Source organism: Trachinotus anak, unplaced genomic scaffold, assembly GCF_046630095.1.
Source record: "Trachinotus anak isolate AG129_WGS33_773 ecotype Australia unplaced genomic scaffold, CSIRO_AGI_Tana_v1 ptg000012l, whole genome shotgun sequence".
NCBI classification, from domain to species: Eukaryota; Metazoa; Chordata; class Actinopteri; order Carangiformes; family Carangidae; genus Trachinotus; species Trachinotus anak.
Genome location: NW_027273863.1, coordinates 16,240,368 through 16,260,164, shown reverse-complemented (window position 1 = coordinate 16,260,164; position 19,797 = coordinate 16,240,368). Strand labels below are relative to the sequence as shown.

The window sequence follows — 19,797 nt, the reverse complement described above, 5'->3', positions numbered from 1 at the left end:
CTTCAGCCGCTGTAGCATATTTGGTCTTTCTAAAAAAAATTCAGGTTGGGATGCAAAATGGGATGAGTGACAGCAACCCAAGACCTCTGATTGTGCCCTACACACTAATATAAACAGCACAATTTTTTTGTTTGGCAAGATAGATAAACATTAGATATTTCGGTTGTTTTAATGTCCCTACCGATTTTTTTAAGTTTACAAAACAACAAATATTATAACTTTACACAGGTATTTTTCAATTTACTTTTTATGTATTTATTTTCTTAGTTCAAAGCATTGTCTTTTATTTAGCTTTGAAGTCTTAACCCACTAAAACGGTGCAGGATAAAGAATATAAAGAAGAATATTAAAAGTTCTCGTTCAATAAAAATCCCATTACAGTTTACGACAACCCCCAAACTGCCTCCTCTTTGCAGCAAAATACGATCATTCACACACTGCAGCCTTACATTAACCACACCCCTTCTCATGTTGCAGCAAAACACTCGACTTAGTTTCCCATAATACACCTGGAAAAGTACAGTGACGAACGCATGCACTGATGGGAAACTCGACACTGTTTTCAGAACCGAGTCTTTTGAACCTATTCAGTGGAATGCACATATTTGTCATTTTAATTCATTCATCCTAGTAGACTTATAGGGGTGGAGGCAATACAAAATGTATTGATTAAAGGGTAAAACTGTACGAATAAAAACATAGAACAAAGCGTTATAGTATAAATTAAAATTGAGAAATAAAATCTTGATAAGTTTTATGCTAATTTACTGATATAAATTCGGCATAAATATTACAGCACTTATTTCCTTTCAAAAAAAAGTAAAAGCGGTAAATGAACTCCGTTTGTTGAACTGTCTATGAGTTGAGTCTCAGCTGTACGGATCGTTCACGGACCGCCCATCAGCAGATGACAACAACAAAACAGACAGAGCTACTGAGAGGGTGTTAGCGTAGTTAGCTACCTGGGATAAACAAGTGGTGGTTTAGCTCTTGTTTCACACCATCTCGATTGGGGTTTGCCAAATCGGAAAATTAGTTTGCAACAGTATGGTTTATCTATACAGCTAACCATGGTTGTCAGCTATTCCAGTGTTGTTTAGTCTAGCTAACATTTGCTAAGTGACTTGCTAAGCTAGCTCTATGTATGCCAAGCTAAAACAGGTTAGCTAGCTAGCTTAGTTGCTAGCTTGTTAGCTAGCCAGCTCGCCTAGGCGAGGTGGAGACCAAGAACAGGGAGATGCGAGCAAAGTGAGGTAAGACCAACGAATTCGTTTATTTAATTAATTCAATGTGGAATCTCATCCTTACACCAATATAAGTTTAAGCGGGTGGTTTGGGCTATTTTGTGTAATCTTATTACATTTGTCAAAATCATCGACGTTAGAAATAGCTGTTCTGCGCTAGCCTGACAGCTGCGTTAGCTAATAGCCAGTTAGCGCAGTCAGCGGTTTATTATTGACTAGTTAGCTTCTTGCTAGCAGCTGCTGGTGGCTCATTCTTTGGCACAGTAACCACGGCAGACTGGAGGCCCGAGGTTAATAACAACGGCTAAGTGTTCCCTGTTCTAAAAACAGCAAACATAAACATTTGTACCCGGGTAACCGTGGTCGATAGGAGGCCCTCAGACGTTCAAATCGCTATTAATGGCAATTAGCTAACGTTCACATTGTCTGTGTCTGTGATAGCAACTTGGTTGATAAGGTATTTCATATTGTCAACAACAGTTAACAGTAAGAGGTTAGCTAGCGCTACGTCTTTTTTTGTAATATCCACAACTTATCTTTTTAGTGACTATCCGCTCTAGAGATGAACGTCAACAAATGTTAAGTAGCTATTAATTTTTTTTGTTTGTTTTACACTTTACATTGGACCAACATGTTAGGTTAATTCGATCAGATCACACACTTGACAGTAGCTAGTAACTGACAACATGGTGACTACACTAAATTATTCACTAGACAAGAAATTACTAGACCCTTACAAGTTTAGGTGAAAGGGACGGTGACATGGTGGCCCTGAAGGTCAATGATATAAATTATCTAAAGAGACAGACAGTGATAATAATATCTGTGCACATAATTATAGCCTATATTGTAGCCCAGAAAACACCATACATGGGTATTAATCAGGTAGCTTTATGGCTTTGTGCTGAGTGGCAACATCACACATTTATTGATAATAAGGAAGACTTCATAAATGTAAAAGTTGAAATTATCAGCTAACTCATGTTCATGTTTGTGTTTTGTTTTGGTTTTTTTTCTGCAGGGTTGCCTTGAATGACTAAATGAGCAAGAAAGGCAAGTGTGAAGAACTCTGGGAGAATCAACATGAAGTTGTATGTGTTCCAGGTCAACAATGGCAGCACATTGACATTTGACACTGATCTTGCTGTCCAAACGTAAGAAACTGGTATTTTACCAACAAAAGTTAGAAATTGTGGTCTGTAAATCTTGGCTATTGTGACCTAAATAAATCCTTCCCTTGTTTCAGTGTACTGGAGCTTAAACATGCCATCCAAGCCAAATATAAGATTGCAATTCAACATCAAGTCCTTGTTGTCAATGGGGGGGAATGTATGGCTGCAGAGCGACGAGTCTGCAGCTACAGTGCTGGCACTGTAAGTCTATAGTATTTGTTACGGTGTTTTTTATTTTCCTTGATGGTGTAAAAGTAGCATGTGCAATGTTCTGATTACTAATGTCTTACTGTTGATCTGTAGGAAACCAACCCCATATTCCTCTTCAACAAAGAGATGATCTTGTGTGACCGGGATCCAACGATCCCCAAAACAACCTTATCCATTGAGAGTGAGATTCAGGTTAAAGTGGAGGAGTCTCTACTGATGCCAGCTGTCTTTCACACCGTTGCCTCACGAACACAACTTGCTCTGGTAGTTACCTACTTTTTTTGTTTGTGTGGTTGGTCGGTTGCTTGTTTTGTAAATTTGCCTTTCATTGGGACATTCCAAGCCTAAAAAATTGCTTTGAAATGTTTGCCTGTCAGTTGCATACTCTCTTTATCAAATTGTTTTATAATTATGTGTATTTGTTTTTTAAAATTGTGTACATCTATTGAGTCTTTTCAATTAGTGTAACTAATCCATTAACTATGGAATGCTCCTAATTTGGCCTGACCTTATTTTCATGCTCTTTCAGGAAATGTTTGAAGTTGCCAAGAAACTTTGCTCTTTCTGTGAACGTTTGGTTCATGATGAACACCTTCAACACCAAGGCTGGGCTGCTATTATGGCTAATCTGGACGACTGCACTCTGTCTTATCAGAAGTTGCTTGTGAAATTTGACACCTCATACGCAAATTATCAACATGACTTGGAAGAAATTAAGGTTAAACTTACAAAGTAAGTGTTGCCAAGGAGAGTTGTACTGGTCTTTGATAATCTTATCCAGTGGTTTGGAATTTAAAATGCTGTTTCATTATTACTAACTAATATCAACATATGCCATTGTTGACACTTTGAATATTGTAATCACAATCTTAGCTCAGTTTAATGACTGAAAAAATAGTGAAGAACTGCAAGTAATGATATATTTCTGTTAGAAGGGAATGAGCTTGATCAACTTTCCTTCCTAATACAAATCTTTCTATGATTGCAGGTTAGGGACAGCGGTTTCCGTAATGGCTAGGATACCTCTACTGGAAAGTTTGACAAGACATAGTTACAGAGAGACCATGGAGAAGTCCAGTTCAACCCCAGAAAAGGATTCAGATGAAACAGAAGAAGAAAAATCCACTGACTCGGTGCTCTGCAATACTGATGCACAGAAGCCCTCCAATTTATCAGCATCTGCTACGGGGACAGCCACAAGTGAGCCAACTGGTGACCAGGAAACAAATGAAATGACTGACAGTGGTGGGCTGAGAGCTGCGCTATTAGATGAAGACATGCCTGAGTTCGCCAACCCGTCCTCCTTCAATGTCACACTATTAGACTGGATCAACGTGCAAGACAGACCTAATGATGTGGAGTCAGTTGTGAGGAAATGCTTTGACTCCATCAATAGGGTGAGTCAGTGATGAATGAATAGAAATGTCAAAAAAGTATTATATATATAGTCACAAATTGTGTGGGGAAAAATATGTGAAAGTCTTCATTAAAATGTTATTTCTTTCAGCTTGACCCACGGATCATTCAACCCTTCCTGGCAGATTGTCGTGACACAATTGCCAAGCTGGATAATCAAAACATGAAAGCCATCAAGGGGCTTGAGGACAGGTTGTATGCTCTAGACCAAATGATTGCAAGCTGTAAGAAGTTGGTAAATGAACAGAAAGAACTTGCTCAGGTATGTGAAGAAAGGGATAAACACTATTCAATTACTCTCTCCATCTTCTGTTTTTCATGAATTGTGCTTACATGTCATTTCATTCAGGGGTTTTTGGCCAATCAGAAGCGGGCTGAAAACCTGAAGGATACATCTGTTCTCCCTGACCTGTGTCTGAGTCACACCAACCAGCTGATGATCATGCTGAACAACCACAGGAAGCTGCTAGACATCAAAAAGAAGTGCACCACTGCCAAACAAGAACTTGCAAACAACCTTCAAGTCCGACTCAAGTAAAACTAAAAGCCACTTCTTCCCCACTATTTATTGTCTGTTCTTCTTGTTTCATAACTCACTACTTGGTGTGCATAGTGATTTTGGCTTACTGTCAAAATGCTAATTTCAAGGGAATTATGTTTGCAACTTGATTTTGAATTAGATGGTGCTGCTACGTGATGCTTCATGCAGACCAGGATGGGGAGAAACTTCAGGCTCTGCTTAGACTTTTGACGGAGCTGATGGAAAGGGTGCGAGTTGTGGATGCCCTCAGTACTGTGCCCCAGATGTACTGCTTGGCAGTGGTGGAAGTCGTCAGGAGAAAAATGTTTATGCGCCACTACAGAGAGGTCAGTTCAGAATGCCATTATTGGACAGTAATTGTGCGTCCAGACAAAGTGATTCAAACTGCAGCTTTTGGGTGTGTTTAGCACTGAGTACGTAATTTACATATTCAGCTCTAATTGGGTAGTTGTTCTCTGACTTCGCCAATATGATGAAGCGAGAACTAGCCTATTATGTTGTTTACCAGTGCTTGAAAATTAAGTTAATTTTAAACTTTATTTTTTTAGTCTTTTATTGTTTGTTTTTATGTTTTGTATGTACGTACTTTGCCTCACAACATCTAACATTCCTGAAATGGTAAGACGTAAGAGAATATGATAAAATGATAATATGATAATACATGCCTGTGCTGGCTAGATAAGATAGCATTTTAGTCTGGTATGTTCCCTGATAATGGAACAGTGCCATAGCATGTGGCATGAATGTTTGCACAAGACACCTGTGTTTATTAAGCCGCAAGTGATAATGACTGTCATCCTTCCTGTTTTTATTGCTGTGTTCAAATGCACTGTAAGAGTGGGACATCATTTTCTTGATTTTGCTCATATTTGTTCTCTCTTTTATTGAGATAATTATATTATTTGACAGTGGTTGCTGCAACAGGAAACGGCTCCTGTTGCGTTCTTCCTCTTGCTTTTTTTTTTTTTTTTTTTTTTAAACTCTTAAGTTTCCTGAGAGTCTGGGTACTTTCTATAATAAGACTGATTATACAGTTTTTAACTGGAGTGAAGCTAAATAATATTGTTTTGTGACATTTAAACCTGTTGCCTGACTCCATATGCATTTGCATATGCAAGCCCTGAAAGTGGAAAGTGGATAGAAAAAAAAACACAATTATTATTTTGTTGTAGTAAAGGCTTTACAATGAATCTTTTCAGTGGGCTTATGCACTTGTGAAGGATGGGAAACGACTGTACGAGGCAGAGAAGTTCAAAAGGGAATCCTTTGGGAAACTCTTCAGTAAGTGTCTTTTGAAAACTCAAATGATGACATTTGTGTTGTCACTGTACAGCACACTATGTGCTTTTGTAATAACCATGGTCAGTCTTGATCTAACCTGATTCTTTGTCTATTCAGGGAAGTCTTTTCTCAGAAATCGTTTGTTTAGAGGACTTGATTCATGGCCTCCAACATCATTCTGCGTAAGTTTGCTTTCATGATGTTGGTATTATCATGTATGTTATTTAATTTATTTAATTAAGGGTTTCTTAATTTGGTTTCTTGTATTTGTTATTGTTTATAGACACGAAAGCCCAGAAGGTTTGACGATGAACTTCCAGACATCTCACTTGAGGACCTGCAGTACTTGAAATCTTGCTGTCCTGTAGAGGTGCAGCCTTTCCTTATGTAAGTCACTCTCCTCAGTCACTGAAATGGTTTTAGGTATAACCTTGTCAGTTATATAACCCTACTGAGATTTCCTAGAGGATGGGCAATAAAAACAGGTACATTTCTCAATCATATGAATGTGGCTGGAGATCTTCTATGCAAATTGTCTGTAGAATAATCAAATGTGTTTTTTACTGTGAACAGAATGGACAAAAACTTGTTAGACTTCTGAATGTGTCATCAAATCTCTCACAAGTAATTCATTTCTGTGAAAGAAGAGGCACAGGGTTGAATGCAGGACAATTATCCAGCTAATTTTAAAAACTTTTTAATAGGCATTTCCAATTCCTGCCTTTCTCCACACTATCGCTTCAAAAAGTAGATAATCAGTCAAGCCAATGTGCAAACCAAATTAGATTAACACTACAATTTAGCACACCCAGTATATGAGATAATATTTTGTAAAATCATACCAGATATGTTGGAAAGGCTGGGGTGTCCAGATAGAGGATATACTGGCTGGTTAAAGTTGATGTTAAAGCTCTGAATGAAGTCATTTATATATAAAATTTTATTGATTGTGATGGAGCCTTATCTTGTGGTGTGGAAATTGGCCTGAAACCCAGCCATTATAGCACTAACTTGCAGTTAGTTAACAGTTGTATTTGTTATCATTCTGTCCTGAAATGTATTCGTATGTATTTTTTTCCTTTAGGGTTCCTACAATGTGTGACTTTGAGCCCTTAAATCACCATGTAGAGACGCTTCACCAGTTGGTCCAAGCCGCGCAGAGTGTGGATGAGATGTCTCAAACTATTACTGACCTGTTAAGCGAACAAAGGGTAATGACAGCGTCATCAGCAACCCTTTGTTTGTTATTTAGTTAGTAAAAATTAAGATTGACTGGTTACTTTTAAAATTTAAAGAAGTTCTTAAGCACAGTTCTTATACAGAATGAAATCCAAAAAGTTTTTATGCATAGTATGATTTTACTTTTGCTTTTCTCATTTGTGTAGATAGTAAATATCTTCTCTTCCTCTCCCTTCATCTGTTTTGATTTTCAAGGCATCCTATTCTCAGAGCGCTCACAGATCAACTGTGCTGACCCCTCAGTCGGAAAGCATACCTGGGACCACCACTCCGATGTCCACCAAAACCCCTTCCTCTCTTAGCCTTCAGGGACCCAGCTGCCAGCCATTACATGTTCCTGTCCCAGCTCCTTTAGAGGACCTGTCACCAGACAGCATTGACGCACAAACATTTGACTTTGAGACCATTGGCCATCCGAACATGGATCCAGTCCTGCAGCAGGGCTCCCTTGACCTGGATTCTCTAGCAGAAAGCCCTGAGTCTGACTTCATGTCTGCTGTCAATGAGTTTGTGATTGAAGAGAACTTGACCTCCCCGAACCCTATCAGTGACCCTACGAGCCCTGATATGATGGTGGAGTCTCTGTACTCTTCAGTGATCAACGCTATTGACAACAAGCGTATGCAGGATACCACAACACTAGAGAGAGAGAACTTAAGGATCACTGTCCTCAAACAAGTTATTGACAAGTACCGGTCTGCTGCAGAGGAGTCCCATTCCAACTTAAGAAGTGTGAAGGATGACCTCTGTCACTTACGAGGTCTAGTGTTAAAAGAACATCATGACTTTGGCTTTGTTCTGAGGAGTATGACCACAGAGGTGCGCAACATTGTGGACAACTTCTGCCAGACCCATGAACTGGAGTTGAAGGAGCAGCATCAAAGCCAGCTTTTCTCTGTTCGGCAAGAGCTTGAGAAGCAGGTTCAGACACTAATGGAGGAAAATCAAGTAAACCAGAATATTGTCAGAGACGTCCAGCGCGCAATGCTGGAGCTGGAGGGTCTTATGGAGCGCAAAGAGAAAGAACTTACCCAGCTCGAGAATGAGAAAGAGCGATGGGTTGAAAGGGAGAGTAGCCAGACAGATAGGATCAAAAACCTGGAGCAGATGATCAGCGATCAAGCTGAAGAGATCAAGACGCTCACAGCTTCAAGAGACTCCCTGACCAGCCAGCTTGAGAATCTGCACTTCGAGATTGAACGGAGCCAGCAGAAGATTCGACAGGAGTTGGAAATTGTTGAGCAATCTCACTTGAAGGAGCTGGAGGACAGAATGAAACAGAAACACAAGGCTGAACTGGAGACCCTTACCAAGAATAACCAGGAGGCTCTGGCACATCTGGATGCTGAAAGTAGTGCAAAGTTAAGTGAGGCAGCTGATCACCATACCACTGCTCTTAGAGAGAAGGACAACCAAATTAAGGACTTGGAGGCTCATATTACTGAGCTCGCAGAACTCCGCTGCAAAGTAGAGGTGGAGCTAGCTCTCAAAGAATCAGAGACAGAAGAGGTGAGGCTCCTATTTGAGGAGGCCAAGATTCAGCAGGCTGAGGCTGTGAAGTCTCAGGTAGAGGCTGAGACCAAAGTCCTTAGCGAAGAGTTGGCAGATATCAGAAAACAGCTTCAGGTAAAAAATGAGGAGTATGAAGTGGACCTAGCTGAGTTGAGGACTCTCATGAGGATTGAGAAGGACCACTGCATCTCAGAGCTGGTGGACAGACACGAGGAGGAGACTATTTTGTTGCGCAGCGAGGTCTCATCCCTGCAGCAGCAAGCCCAGGATGCTGAGAGGAACCATGCTGAGCAGCAGCAGAAACTTAAGCAGGAATTAGACCAGCAAGTGGCTCTAAGTGAAGAAAAAGAAAAGCAGTTGAGGAGCTTCCAAGAACTGGAGCAAGAACTGAGGACAGTAATCAACAATTTGCAGGCAGAAAAACTAGAGCAGGACAGACAAGCAGTCGAGAAAGATTTAGAAAAAGAAGAGACCACCAAGGTTGCATCACCAGATGCCTTTAAAGAGTTAGAGCAGGAGAAGGAAGAGATGGAAAAGAGACTGTTAGAGAAAATTAAACAACTTGAGAATGAGCTTCATGAGAGACAATCCTCAAAAAGGTAAATGTGTGATCACAATAACAGACACATGACATATAGACATCTAACCTCAGTTTGTGTGTTTTTGTGTGTTCTGACTAGTTTGCCTAAATTAAATTACATTTAAAATGACACACTGAAAGAAAATCTGGGATCAGATATGTAAACAAGCTAAAGAAGCTACTGTTGATAGATAGAGAACTGTTTACTGTCCTTTGTCTTTGTATGTGTTTACATGTCCAGATTATGTGATTACCCTGTTGGAATAAAAGTTGACTGTGTGCTTTTCAGTGATGAGGGGTTGTCGCTGCATGCTGAGGGGCGTGCAGATGCCGGAGCACCCCTGTCTCTGGACTCAGCACTACAAGAGCGGCTGCAGCAGGAGAGGGCCTCCCTGCAGTCCCAGATGGAGCTCCTTGAGAAGAAGAAGAATGAGGAAATGCAGAACCTTAAGACATCACTAATCGCAGAGCAGCAGGTTTGCATTTAGGCTGTAAATGGGCTGACAAAGTACTGTGTCTTGGCATGTGCAGCGGTAATTAAACCTTTATCAAATTTCTTTGGAAGACATGGCATAGATCATCACCATGATTGATGATATATTGTTTCTAATAATGGCAGACATTCACTCTGCATTGCATTGAGACCCACCTAAAAAAAAAAAAACAATATTTCAAACAGCTTTCAGTATAATGCAATACAGTGCTGCAGCCTACAAAATATTAATCAAGTTTAATCACCAGCTCTCTTTAAAAGACTGCGGTCGTTTTAGCTAGGTGTTCCTACTAAACTGGCAACTGAGTGTCTGAAGTGTAGAGTTAATATGTTTATGGGCTGCCAGGTCAGAGAGCACAGCAGAGAGTACTCACTCACTGAAACCTTTAATTTTGAAAAGTTATTGGCACTGTCACACTCAGCAGGTTGCACTTAATTTCAGGTTAAGCCTCACATATCTAGAGATCAGGCTATTATTAATTTGTCCAGCAAATCCACTTTTACCTTGCTGGCACTAATCATTGTCTATCTGTTTGGTTTAAATCAAAGAGTTTTCTTTTTACATTTTTACTCTTACTCTCCTTTTTTTTTGTTTTTACAAAAATGTATGACATCTCTGTTATAGAGATATCAGATCCCTCTGTTTCTCCCCACTTAATAGTTTAATCTGACAGGATTTTTGTTTTGCACAAAATATTACATAATTCAACCATTATTACCAATTTTTTGAAAAACAGTTGCATAATTCCATTTCGTTTTGTTTGGTCACCAGGTATAATAAATGGAGAAAAGATCACGTATGGAACAATACAGAAATTCAAACAGATTATCGAAAATCAACAAAACAATTTAAAATCCCATGGCTGCCAGCTGAGCTGAATCCTTAAAATTTCACAATTAAAAGGCATCCTCTCAAATCATTTGTGCTTTGATATAAATTCTCCTTTGTGACCAAAATAGCTGTCAAGCTTGTTTAAACTCTAAATAATGATAATTATTATAATTTGTTTTTCCTAGACTAATTTCAACACTGTTCTAACCCGAGAGAAGCTGAAGAAGGAGCAGATCATCAATGAGCTCACAGAGAAGTTGCGGAAAGTTACCCAACAGCAGGAGAAGGACAAAGGTGAGTGCTGTGCATACTGAGTGCTTTTAGCGCAGGGTAATAATTTTTATTTGTCTGATGAAAGAACTAATTAGTGCAAATTATGTCTTTAAACATGCTGCTCACATTTATAAACACAGGTTTTTTTAATTAGAGGTTTTCATGGAACACAAGATGGTAATGTAATCTGGCTATTTTTATACCTGATAAATGGTCACAAGCTTTGTTTATATTTTAAGAATAGCCAGTGTAATGAATTATAGGTTGTAGGCACTTTGTACCTGTCAGTGTTTCTTATTTCTCTTCTCTTTTCGCAGCTCTGATAGAGACGCTCTCTGAGGACCGGGCGAGTGTCATGCAGGAGAAGAAACACTTGGAAGAAGAGCTTAATCGCCTGCGAAGCACTGCACTAGTCTCCTCTGCCTTCTTCACTCCTAACCCGTCAGCTCAGGAGGTCACAGAGGTTGGAGCAGCAGCAGCAGCAGCAGCCAGAGCTCTGCCTGTGGCTGGGGCCTGTTCTTCTGAGTCCATGGCTGAAACTGACAGACTGGCCTCTGTGGCAGCCATTCGAGATGACGAATATGTCGATTCAGCAGTAGAGGCCAGCATGGTGACAGTCCAGTAAGCAGCTTCTCTCCAGTAAACATGTTGACAGTGAGAGATATTTTGTGGTGATTGTTTATCTCACCTGGTTACTGGGAAGAGATCAGGTTAAGGCAACATAATTACATGCATTTTCTTAACCAGATTAAGGCCTGTGATGACATGCATTTGGCCAGTCAGTGCATTTTTCTTTTTTTTCCCCCGCTCCACACCTTATTTTTGAACCAAGATTGACAAATTACAAGTGTATACAATGTTATATAAGACACTTGTTTAGTACTATGTGATGCTGAAGCCAAAAGGTGTTTTTGACAGCTCTCTGAAAGGACAATCTGTCTTGAGGGGAAGCACACAATTTACCTTACCTGTGCGCCTGTGTATGTGCCTGAATTTACAAATAGCCTAGAGTTTTAAATTTTTTTCATCTCTTTTCATTTCTAAGCACTGCTGTTACTACAATACTTCCCAGTTCCTAGGTTGCCCTATAAATAGAAATCTCTTTAGAACTCTCCGTTTCATTCAGTACATATACTATATACATAGTCAGGATGTTGGGTGTCTTCAGTAGAAATATAGCTCAGGTGAACCAGGTTTTCTTTTTCTCTGAGCCTGACGGAGGAAACATTGCTCCTTGTTTATATGACGCACACAAGGTCAAGTTACAGCAGAAAGCTTACCCAGGTTACTGAAGTGTGTGTAAACCTAGTCTTGTACAATCAAACATAAATGGCGGTGAATCACTGCATTCAGTCTTTATCTTCAGTGCATATTAGCCATTATCTAACTTGTCATTTTGTATTTAGCTATTAGCAGTGAAAACTAAGTTAAAAAGATGACAACTTATTTTAACCTATAAGAGTTTAAGTGTACAGGATATCTTCTGTTTTTTTTTAAAAAATGTTTTCTCTAGAGCAAGTAAATGTAGTAGTGAGGATCACAAAGATATTTTTCAGACAAATTAATGTGTTTCAGCTATTTTATTTTTTTCCTATTTGTTAAATAATCTTATTTAGTTTGAAGCATTTTTTTCCTAAATCATTGTGTATCAACTTTCAATGTACTTTTTTGTTTACTAAGTTGCCCTTTGGTTTTTATCAAGGATATAATTCTGAAAAACTGAATTTGGTCTAATTTTGTTTTCTCAGCATGTTAGTTTTACATAATATACCCATAGCAAAGTTACAGCAGACCTGAAGGAGGCTGAAAATGCACACAGCGGAGAGCCTTTTATGTTGTGATGATATGAAATTGGTTGGTAGTCACAGACAGAGGACTTTGCATTACTGAAGAATTTCAGGAGACCATGAAATTGTGTACAATAGCCAAAAGTGGATGGACAGAGAGAACATTTGACAGTGGAAGAAAGGCAGGCTAGGATCAGACAGTGTAAGTGTTTTATTTATCACTATCAAGATTGAGAACTATTCAGTCTAGAGTTTTCTTCACACTTAAATCACATTTCATTTTCACATGATACAGTTTTGTTGACATTTTTCAGAGGATGATTGTCAATAACCTGGTGTTTTCTTTTTCTAGTGATAATATCCTGATGTCAGAGGAGAAACAGCGGATACTTTTACTTGAGAGGGTAAGTGGACACCTTCATCTTTCACATTGCATTTTAAGTGCAAACCACTGTGTTTGTGGATGTCTCTATCTGTTCAATCAATCTGATGTATGTTGCAGACTTTACACATGAAGGAAGAAGAAAACAAGCGCCTCAATCAAAGGCTGGTCAGTCAATTATCATCTCTATGGGCTATGTAATCCCTGCTCCACTAGGTGGCAGTAGCATCAAAGCATAAAATCCTGACCTAGGAGGTTAAAGAGCTCAGTGAAGACAAATGAATTTTTACGAAGAGTGTCATTAGAACGTGTAGAGGGATGAATTTTAGTGAAATTGAATGCTTGAAACACAAACATGTATTGTATACAAGTGTGAAAAATCTACTTTTATGGTTAGAAAAGTTTGTTTTAATCAGCCCTTATACTACCTGATTTAAAAGGACACAACTGAGATTAGTTTTAGTGTAATTCTGTCTATTGGGTAAAAGTACGAATACTAATTGCTAAGCCTATTTCTTGCAAATCTCTAGTCAGACAGATGTTCCTCTTGGAAGTCATTTGTAGCCAATACTGTTAACACTTCTCTGTAACATGTGTAATGTCTCCCTAATCCTTTTCTTTGTAGATGTCTCAAAGCATGTCGTCTGTGTCGTCACGGCATTCAGACAAAATCGCCATCAGAGAGTAAGTGAATAGAATATAACACATGGCCTTAACATGTGCTTGCTGATGTGATTTTTAACTAAAACTCTGACCATCATTACGTGCAGTATAATTATACATATTATTATATAATTACCATTAATGTGTTGTGTTTTTGTTAGCAGTTTGCAGAACTGTGTGTCATCATCCTTTTGTCTCTTTGTCCATCTTTTTATGTTTCAGCTTCCAGGTAGGCGATTTGGTTCTAATCATCCTGGATGAAAGGCATGATAACTACGTGCTGTTCACAGTCGGTCCCACCCTCTACTTCCTCCACTCAGAGTCTCTCACTGCACTGGACCTCAAACCAGGTCAGCTTTGTCCAAACCTTTTGTGATTATGATGAGAACTGTATGGTTGGAATTTGTTTTGTGATTTATGAAATAAAGATGTGCTAAATATCTGAAGTACGAATGGATTTATAACAATGACTGTGTATACAGTATGTACTTGGTATTTGTTCAACACGTTTGATTTGTTGTGTTGTTTAGCATCGGGGACCTCAAGACGGCCGTGGGTACTTGGAAAAGTGATGGAGAAGGAATATTGCCAGGCAAAAAAGGTATTGAATTTATCTCAAGATATAAAATGTTTTTAATGAATATTTAAGAAACAATATATTAACATAGATGAATGATAATCCTGGAGATCTTGTTTTATTTTTTACTAACAGATTCCACACTGGGTTTTGATTTAATTTGATTTTTTTTTTTTTTTTTTTTTTTTGATGTGTTGATTTGATTCATGTCACTTATGCTGTTATTTTAATGTATGCACAGTTTGTACCTTCTCTCTGTCTTACAAAGCTCTTTTTCCTTGTCTCTGTTCCTTCACCAGGCCCAGAACAGGTTCAAGGTTCCTTTAGGAACCAAGTTCTACAGAGTGAAAGCTGTTCCATGGAACAGAAAAGTATAATAGCCAAGTAATGAGCTAAAATGTATATTTCTATTGCTTAATTTTTGAACAGAAACTTCACATCATAATTCATAACTTGAAAATTGAAAGACCTTAAAAATTGAAAGAATTAAGAGATCATCATACTATTTTGAGTTTCAGTTCAAAATCCCACCTGCTACCACATTTTTGTTTTCTTTTAAACCCAGATTTGTTATTGTGGACCAAATGCTATTAACCTTATTAGGGCATTGCCCTATACACTGTGGCATTATGCCATTTGACCTGTGTGTAAATTTGAACAAAATTTGGATGTTAAATATTAGTTCTCATTATCAGCATTTGTCCTTTTGTGGAAAATACTGTGTCATTATCAACATAATTAAATGAAAATATACATTTATTATAAATGTTTATGGAGGAATGTTCATGGCATGCATATTGATATATTTTCTTTGATTTACTTATCCAGATAAATGTTGTAGTTGGAAATGTAGTTAATGCTGTTTGTTACTCACAAAGCAGTATGGCCCTCTGTCAATACTGAAATGTACATTATGGCTGACTGATGGAAACAGTCGGCTTTGCAATCCTTGAAATGCACTTTCAAAAACAATGCTTTTGTTGATTTGAAAAGGGAAGTAATTGAGCTGTCAGAACTAAGTAAATATATCAGCACAAACTTCTCACTATCATAGAATATTGATATGTAGAAAGGAATACTTTGTGACTGTGTTTCATTATCGGAAGACATTGTACATTACCCATCAAATCACACATGTAACAATAAATGACTGTATTGTAAAAGATAGAGTTTTGAAACAATAAAGGATTGATCCCAAACATAATCTTTTGTTCTGTGATGGTCAATTATTGCTCCATATTTGGGGATTATATTTGAAATGTAAATGAGAAATGTAAATGGTTCTTTTGGACTCACCCTTGTAATGTTCATTAGGGAGTGGAAAGTTTTCTTGGTTCATGGACAAATACTAATTTACCCTAATTACACCAGTAGACAATTGGTCATTTTTGGGAAGAATTGCTCACCTGCTAGAAATTAAGATTTCTCTCTCAACTAATGAAAAATTATTTTTATTATAGCTTGTTATTATAAAACAAAATACACATGGAGCCTATCAGGGCATATACAGTAAATATCATTTTAATGATGCTTTTAATTTAAAAATTTCTGCAGGATTCAGGAGTCAATGTGGAATTGCACATTATAGTGCATTCATTTGATTTAGCATTTTTGCTTTTGTGGAAACATTAATGTTGGCACACTGCTGCAGGAAACAGACTTCAAAAAGGCTTCAAATCAGGGCCCAAGAACGATGCGGCCCTCATGGAGAAGGAAGCCCACCAACATCACTTTCCCAGTTCACAGCGGGGAGCATAGCAGCTCTCCGCCGAGCACTCTCTACCATGTGGGTCTAGGGGTGTTTTAACAATGTTTAGCTCTATTTTCTCCATTTAGCATAAGCCTGTTGTCACATTTGGATGGCTCCTTCATAAATTGATGGTGTGATTCCTACAATTTCGGGACAGGCCTGAATGACAAAATATGCAACACAACATTCGATACCGAGGTGGCTGGCAAGCACCAACCATGTGCACTGGACAGGCTCTTAGTGTAAATGTTTACAACCCCCCACTGAGCTCAGTGCTGCTGGGAGTCACTCTCATCAGGCTGAATGGGATTTAACATTGCCATGTGTAGTCTCTAGCTAGTTCCATCATTAAAACTGCTTTTGACTTGCTGTCAAACTTATTTCTATAACACATGACTACTTAGCTTCACTACTATGTCATAAAATTGGCTGTTGTTAAGCAGCAAGCATAGCAACTTACAATGTGGTCTTCATCTTTGTTTTTGTTTTGTAATATCTATTTCAACAGAAATGTATCATATAATTCAAAAATGACTAGACAGCCCTTTTTGCAAAGTTTTTTTATGTAACTCTTATCAAAAGCAGACATAACAAATTGAATTACAATGAAACACAACAAAAATACATAGTATAAAAAACAAATACAAAAATAGAACGCCAAAAAAAAGTATGTATTGCATACATAGAAACATGTTATCCAAATATAATTTATTCAGTTAAAAATGAGTTTTCAGAGGTGACATGAAAGAGGAAACTCATTTAACAAATGTTGAGTTGAGGTGCACTAAGAGCACAGTTTTACCAGTTTTTCTTATGGACAACACAATAACAAAAAAAAAAACCTTGCACTTATAAAATATAGAGTTCATAATGTGAAGAATTGCAAGACGTAATGTTTATTTTGGACAAATGTTTATTACTTAATAATGAAGTGCTGGTACTATCTGCTGAACCCTTGGAATAAACAGTTTCATGGGGAAATGACCCTCTTAAAATTTAACACAACATCATACTGACGTTATTAACAATATGTCATCATGCACACACTGATTCAAATTCAACTCCTTTATTGCTGACACACAAGAGTTCAAAACTAACTTGAACTTTTTTATGTGCAAGAGCATAAATTCATCACAAATACACTACAGTAATTGTATAAGGACAGGTATATTAATGCAGCTTTCAAATGCCATCAGCTAAAATTCAAAGACAGATTATAATAGCTTTTCTTTGCATGTCAACATATGCTGGAGGCACTAAATTAAGGTTTAGATGAGCAAATGTGAAATATCAAAATGATGTCAGAGAAGATTCACAAAGAATGTCATACAGTCTCAGATCTTGCCCTTTGTCACTGATATCTCCTGCATTTGAAGATAATACACAAGTTGTATTTGATTTTCCAATATCACTGACACTATACTAGATAGATGGAGCTGCAAATAAACAAGCATTATTTGTAGGGTAAATATATGCATGAACTTCAAATGATGGATAAATGAAAATAAATAGGAAAGCCTTAACATAACATTTATATTTTGAAAATCTAAATGGGACGAGTGTGTTGAAGAAGAGCCAAGAGGCATTAAGGCTGAAACTGCAAACCAAGGAGTAAATCGACTTAATGCCATCACATTTCCACCCTATTCATGCCTTAGAAAAGGGTTAGGGAAAGAGATTAGGTTATATATCTGCTGTCAGGGACTGAAGAGACCAAGTAGAGAACTTCACCTAAACAGAATGATGATCAAACAGACATGCTTTAACAGACATGCTTCATAATCTCATCCGTTATTGTCCTCTCTCTGCCTTGACTACAGGTTCAGTAGAAAATCTTAGACAGGGGCAGATTAAATGTGTGATGAAATGTCTGAGAAATATGTGAGAATGCGCAATATAAGGATGGTTGATTTTCTACCCACATGACGAACATAATCACTATTAGTAACACATATCCACATAAATATGATAATTCAAAATTTAAACACATTTATTGGGTTCATATTGGAAATCATCAACATCTGATGGCATAGTTTTATGGATAATTACCGCCATAGAGATAATGCAGCATATGAAAGGAAAGCTTTGAGGCTTCTCCACTCACTGGGAGGAGAGTGCGTAGGTTTAGTTGTGCATCTGAGCTGTGCCCAAAAGGCAAATATGTGGAAAGTTTGGTGACAAGCATCCAGGCGTGCGGTTAACAAGATTGCATCTGGTGAGCAGAAAGTGTAGGATATAGCTTAACTACGTATTTAAAGGGCAAATTATTTTCACATTAAGTTCAATGCCATCAGTAATCCTTCCAAATATAGATAGAAGTATTTCATTTTCAGTAGAAAATAATTATTCAAATACCCTATAGTGCAAATCCCATTAATTTAGTGCATGACACAGTTTTTGATTTTCTACCACAAAACAAAACGGAAAAGAATCCAGTAAACATTAAAATCTGTTGTCTTATTTTGGTAATCTGGCTGCTTACTGACAAGTAAATAATCAATACAAATAGTTCTGAAGTGTCTGAAAATAGACAGGCGATTTAAACTGTAACTAACAGCCATGCATTTTCCAGCTGCAGTGCAGTGTTGAGGAAATGACACCAGCTTTGATGGGTTGTATAGCTTTTGAGATGAGCCTCTTTATGCCGCTTGCAGTTCCATTATGGCTTTGTTCGAAAGCTTGTTTACCTGCTGATAACATACACTGGTGGATTCAGGAGCACCGATCCAAAATCTGCTGCCAAAGTCACTCAAGTCTCATTGTACTGCAGGAGGGGAAGAATGAAATGTTTATGCGGAGGGGAATGCAAATGCTAAATGTGAAATCAAACTATGGGACCAATAAGGGATCAGAATAACTTTGCCAGGTTTTATTTTTAGCCCAGTTGCAATGCTAGCTTTGTGGAACACTCCTCAGTTTAGCCTCTGTGCATCTGTGTGCTTAGGTTTTACTCAGTGGAGAAATGCTGTTCCAATTTAACAGAAATGTTAAAGCTGTAGACGACTATTTTTTTCAGATCAAGTGAGGAGAATATAATCGGATTCAATCATGCTACATATCACTTTAATTAAGCCAAAAATGACCCTCCTGGTTGAAGAAAATACCTGAATATGGTACTGTTTGTCTGTTATAATATTCAGTATCAAATAACCAGGAGATCAAAAACTGTTAATCAGATCTCATCGTTGTACATCACTTGAATATTTTTGGATTTCACTGTTAGAAAAGCTATGGTCTCGGGTCAAAGGAATAGCCCCTTGGTTTGCATATTAAAGAGGCTTTGCTAGACCTCTGTTAGCCATGCATCCCCATGCAGGCAGGTCTCCAGGGGGCCAGCAGGGCCCCACAGACGGGCAACTAGGGGGCCAGGTGACCCTGTCTCTGAGGTTAGCAGGAAACACTAAAGAGGGATGGGCAGGGAGCTGAGGAGCCACTGAGTGCGAGTGTGCAAGGCTGGTGATGGCAGCTGTCAATGGTTTGGAAGGAGAAGCAGACAGATTGTGCGTTCTGTTGGTGCAGCCAGTTCGCCACCTGGCAGGCTTTTCCTTGTTAGAACTTCTTGCTGTTTCTGTTCTCATCAGAGAAATGTTTTTCCTCTTATCCTCTGTGTTCAGAGGAAGTTAAATTTGTCAAAATGTTTAAAGATGTTTAGTGAAATGCAATTGTTTAAAGAATGCTGTGTGCATTCTACAGAATTGCTCCCGGTCTTGTTTGTGATCAAATTCAGTAGAGAAGCTGTTTATGACTGCAAACCTGGCTTTGGATGATGAACTACTAATTAAATTATTTTTTACTAGATACAATATTAGAGAATGAAGAGGTATGTCTTGTGAGTGTTGACCTTG

The 19,797-nt window shown here is 38.2% G+C and overlaps 1 protein-coding gene across 1 annotated transcript; it reads left to right on the top strand.

Annotated features, from left to right (window-relative positions):
* Positions 1-905: 905 nt before the first annotated feature.
* rb1cc1 (RB1-inducible coiled-coil 1) lies at positions 906-15,406 on the top strand. Its single transcript, XM_071491169.1, has 23 exons — positions 906-1,253; positions 2,266-2,398; positions 2,491-2,617; positions 2,720-2,890; positions 3,156-3,358; positions 3,615-4,023; positions 4,134-4,304; positions 4,392-4,576; positions 4,723-4,909; positions 5,783-5,864; positions 5,982-6,046; positions 6,148-6,251; positions 6,949-7,075; positions 7,299-9,214; positions 9,485-9,671; positions 10,706-10,814; positions 11,111-11,414; positions 12,933-12,984; positions 13,083-13,130; positions 13,588-13,646; positions 13,848-13,975; positions 14,156-14,226; positions 14,502-15,406. The coding sequence occupies exons 2-23, from the start codon at positions 2,328-2,330 to the stop codon at positions 14,577-14,579; spliced, it is 4,854 nt and encodes a 1,617-aa protein (XP_071347270.1). The 5' UTR covers positions 906-1,253; positions 2,266-2,327; the 3' UTR covers positions 14,580-15,406.
* Positions 15,407-19,797: the final 4,391 nt, after the last annotated feature.

What these genes read in the sequence shown, in the direction of transcription:
- rb1cc1 (XM_071491169.1), top strand. Translation starts at nt 2,328, where the DNA reads ATGAAGTTGTATGTGTTCCAGGTCAACAATGGCAGCACATTGACATTT. An exon ending in CACGAACACAACTTGCTCTG is followed by an intron (nt 2,891 to 3,155) that starts GTAGTTACCTAC and finishes ATGCTCTTTCAG; the next exon opens with GAAATGTTTGAAGTTGCCAA. An exon ending in GACAAAATCGCCATCAGAGA is followed by an intron (nt 13,647 to 13,847) that starts GTAAGTGAATAG and finishes TTTATGTTTCAG; the next exon opens with CTTCCAGGTAGGCGATTTGG.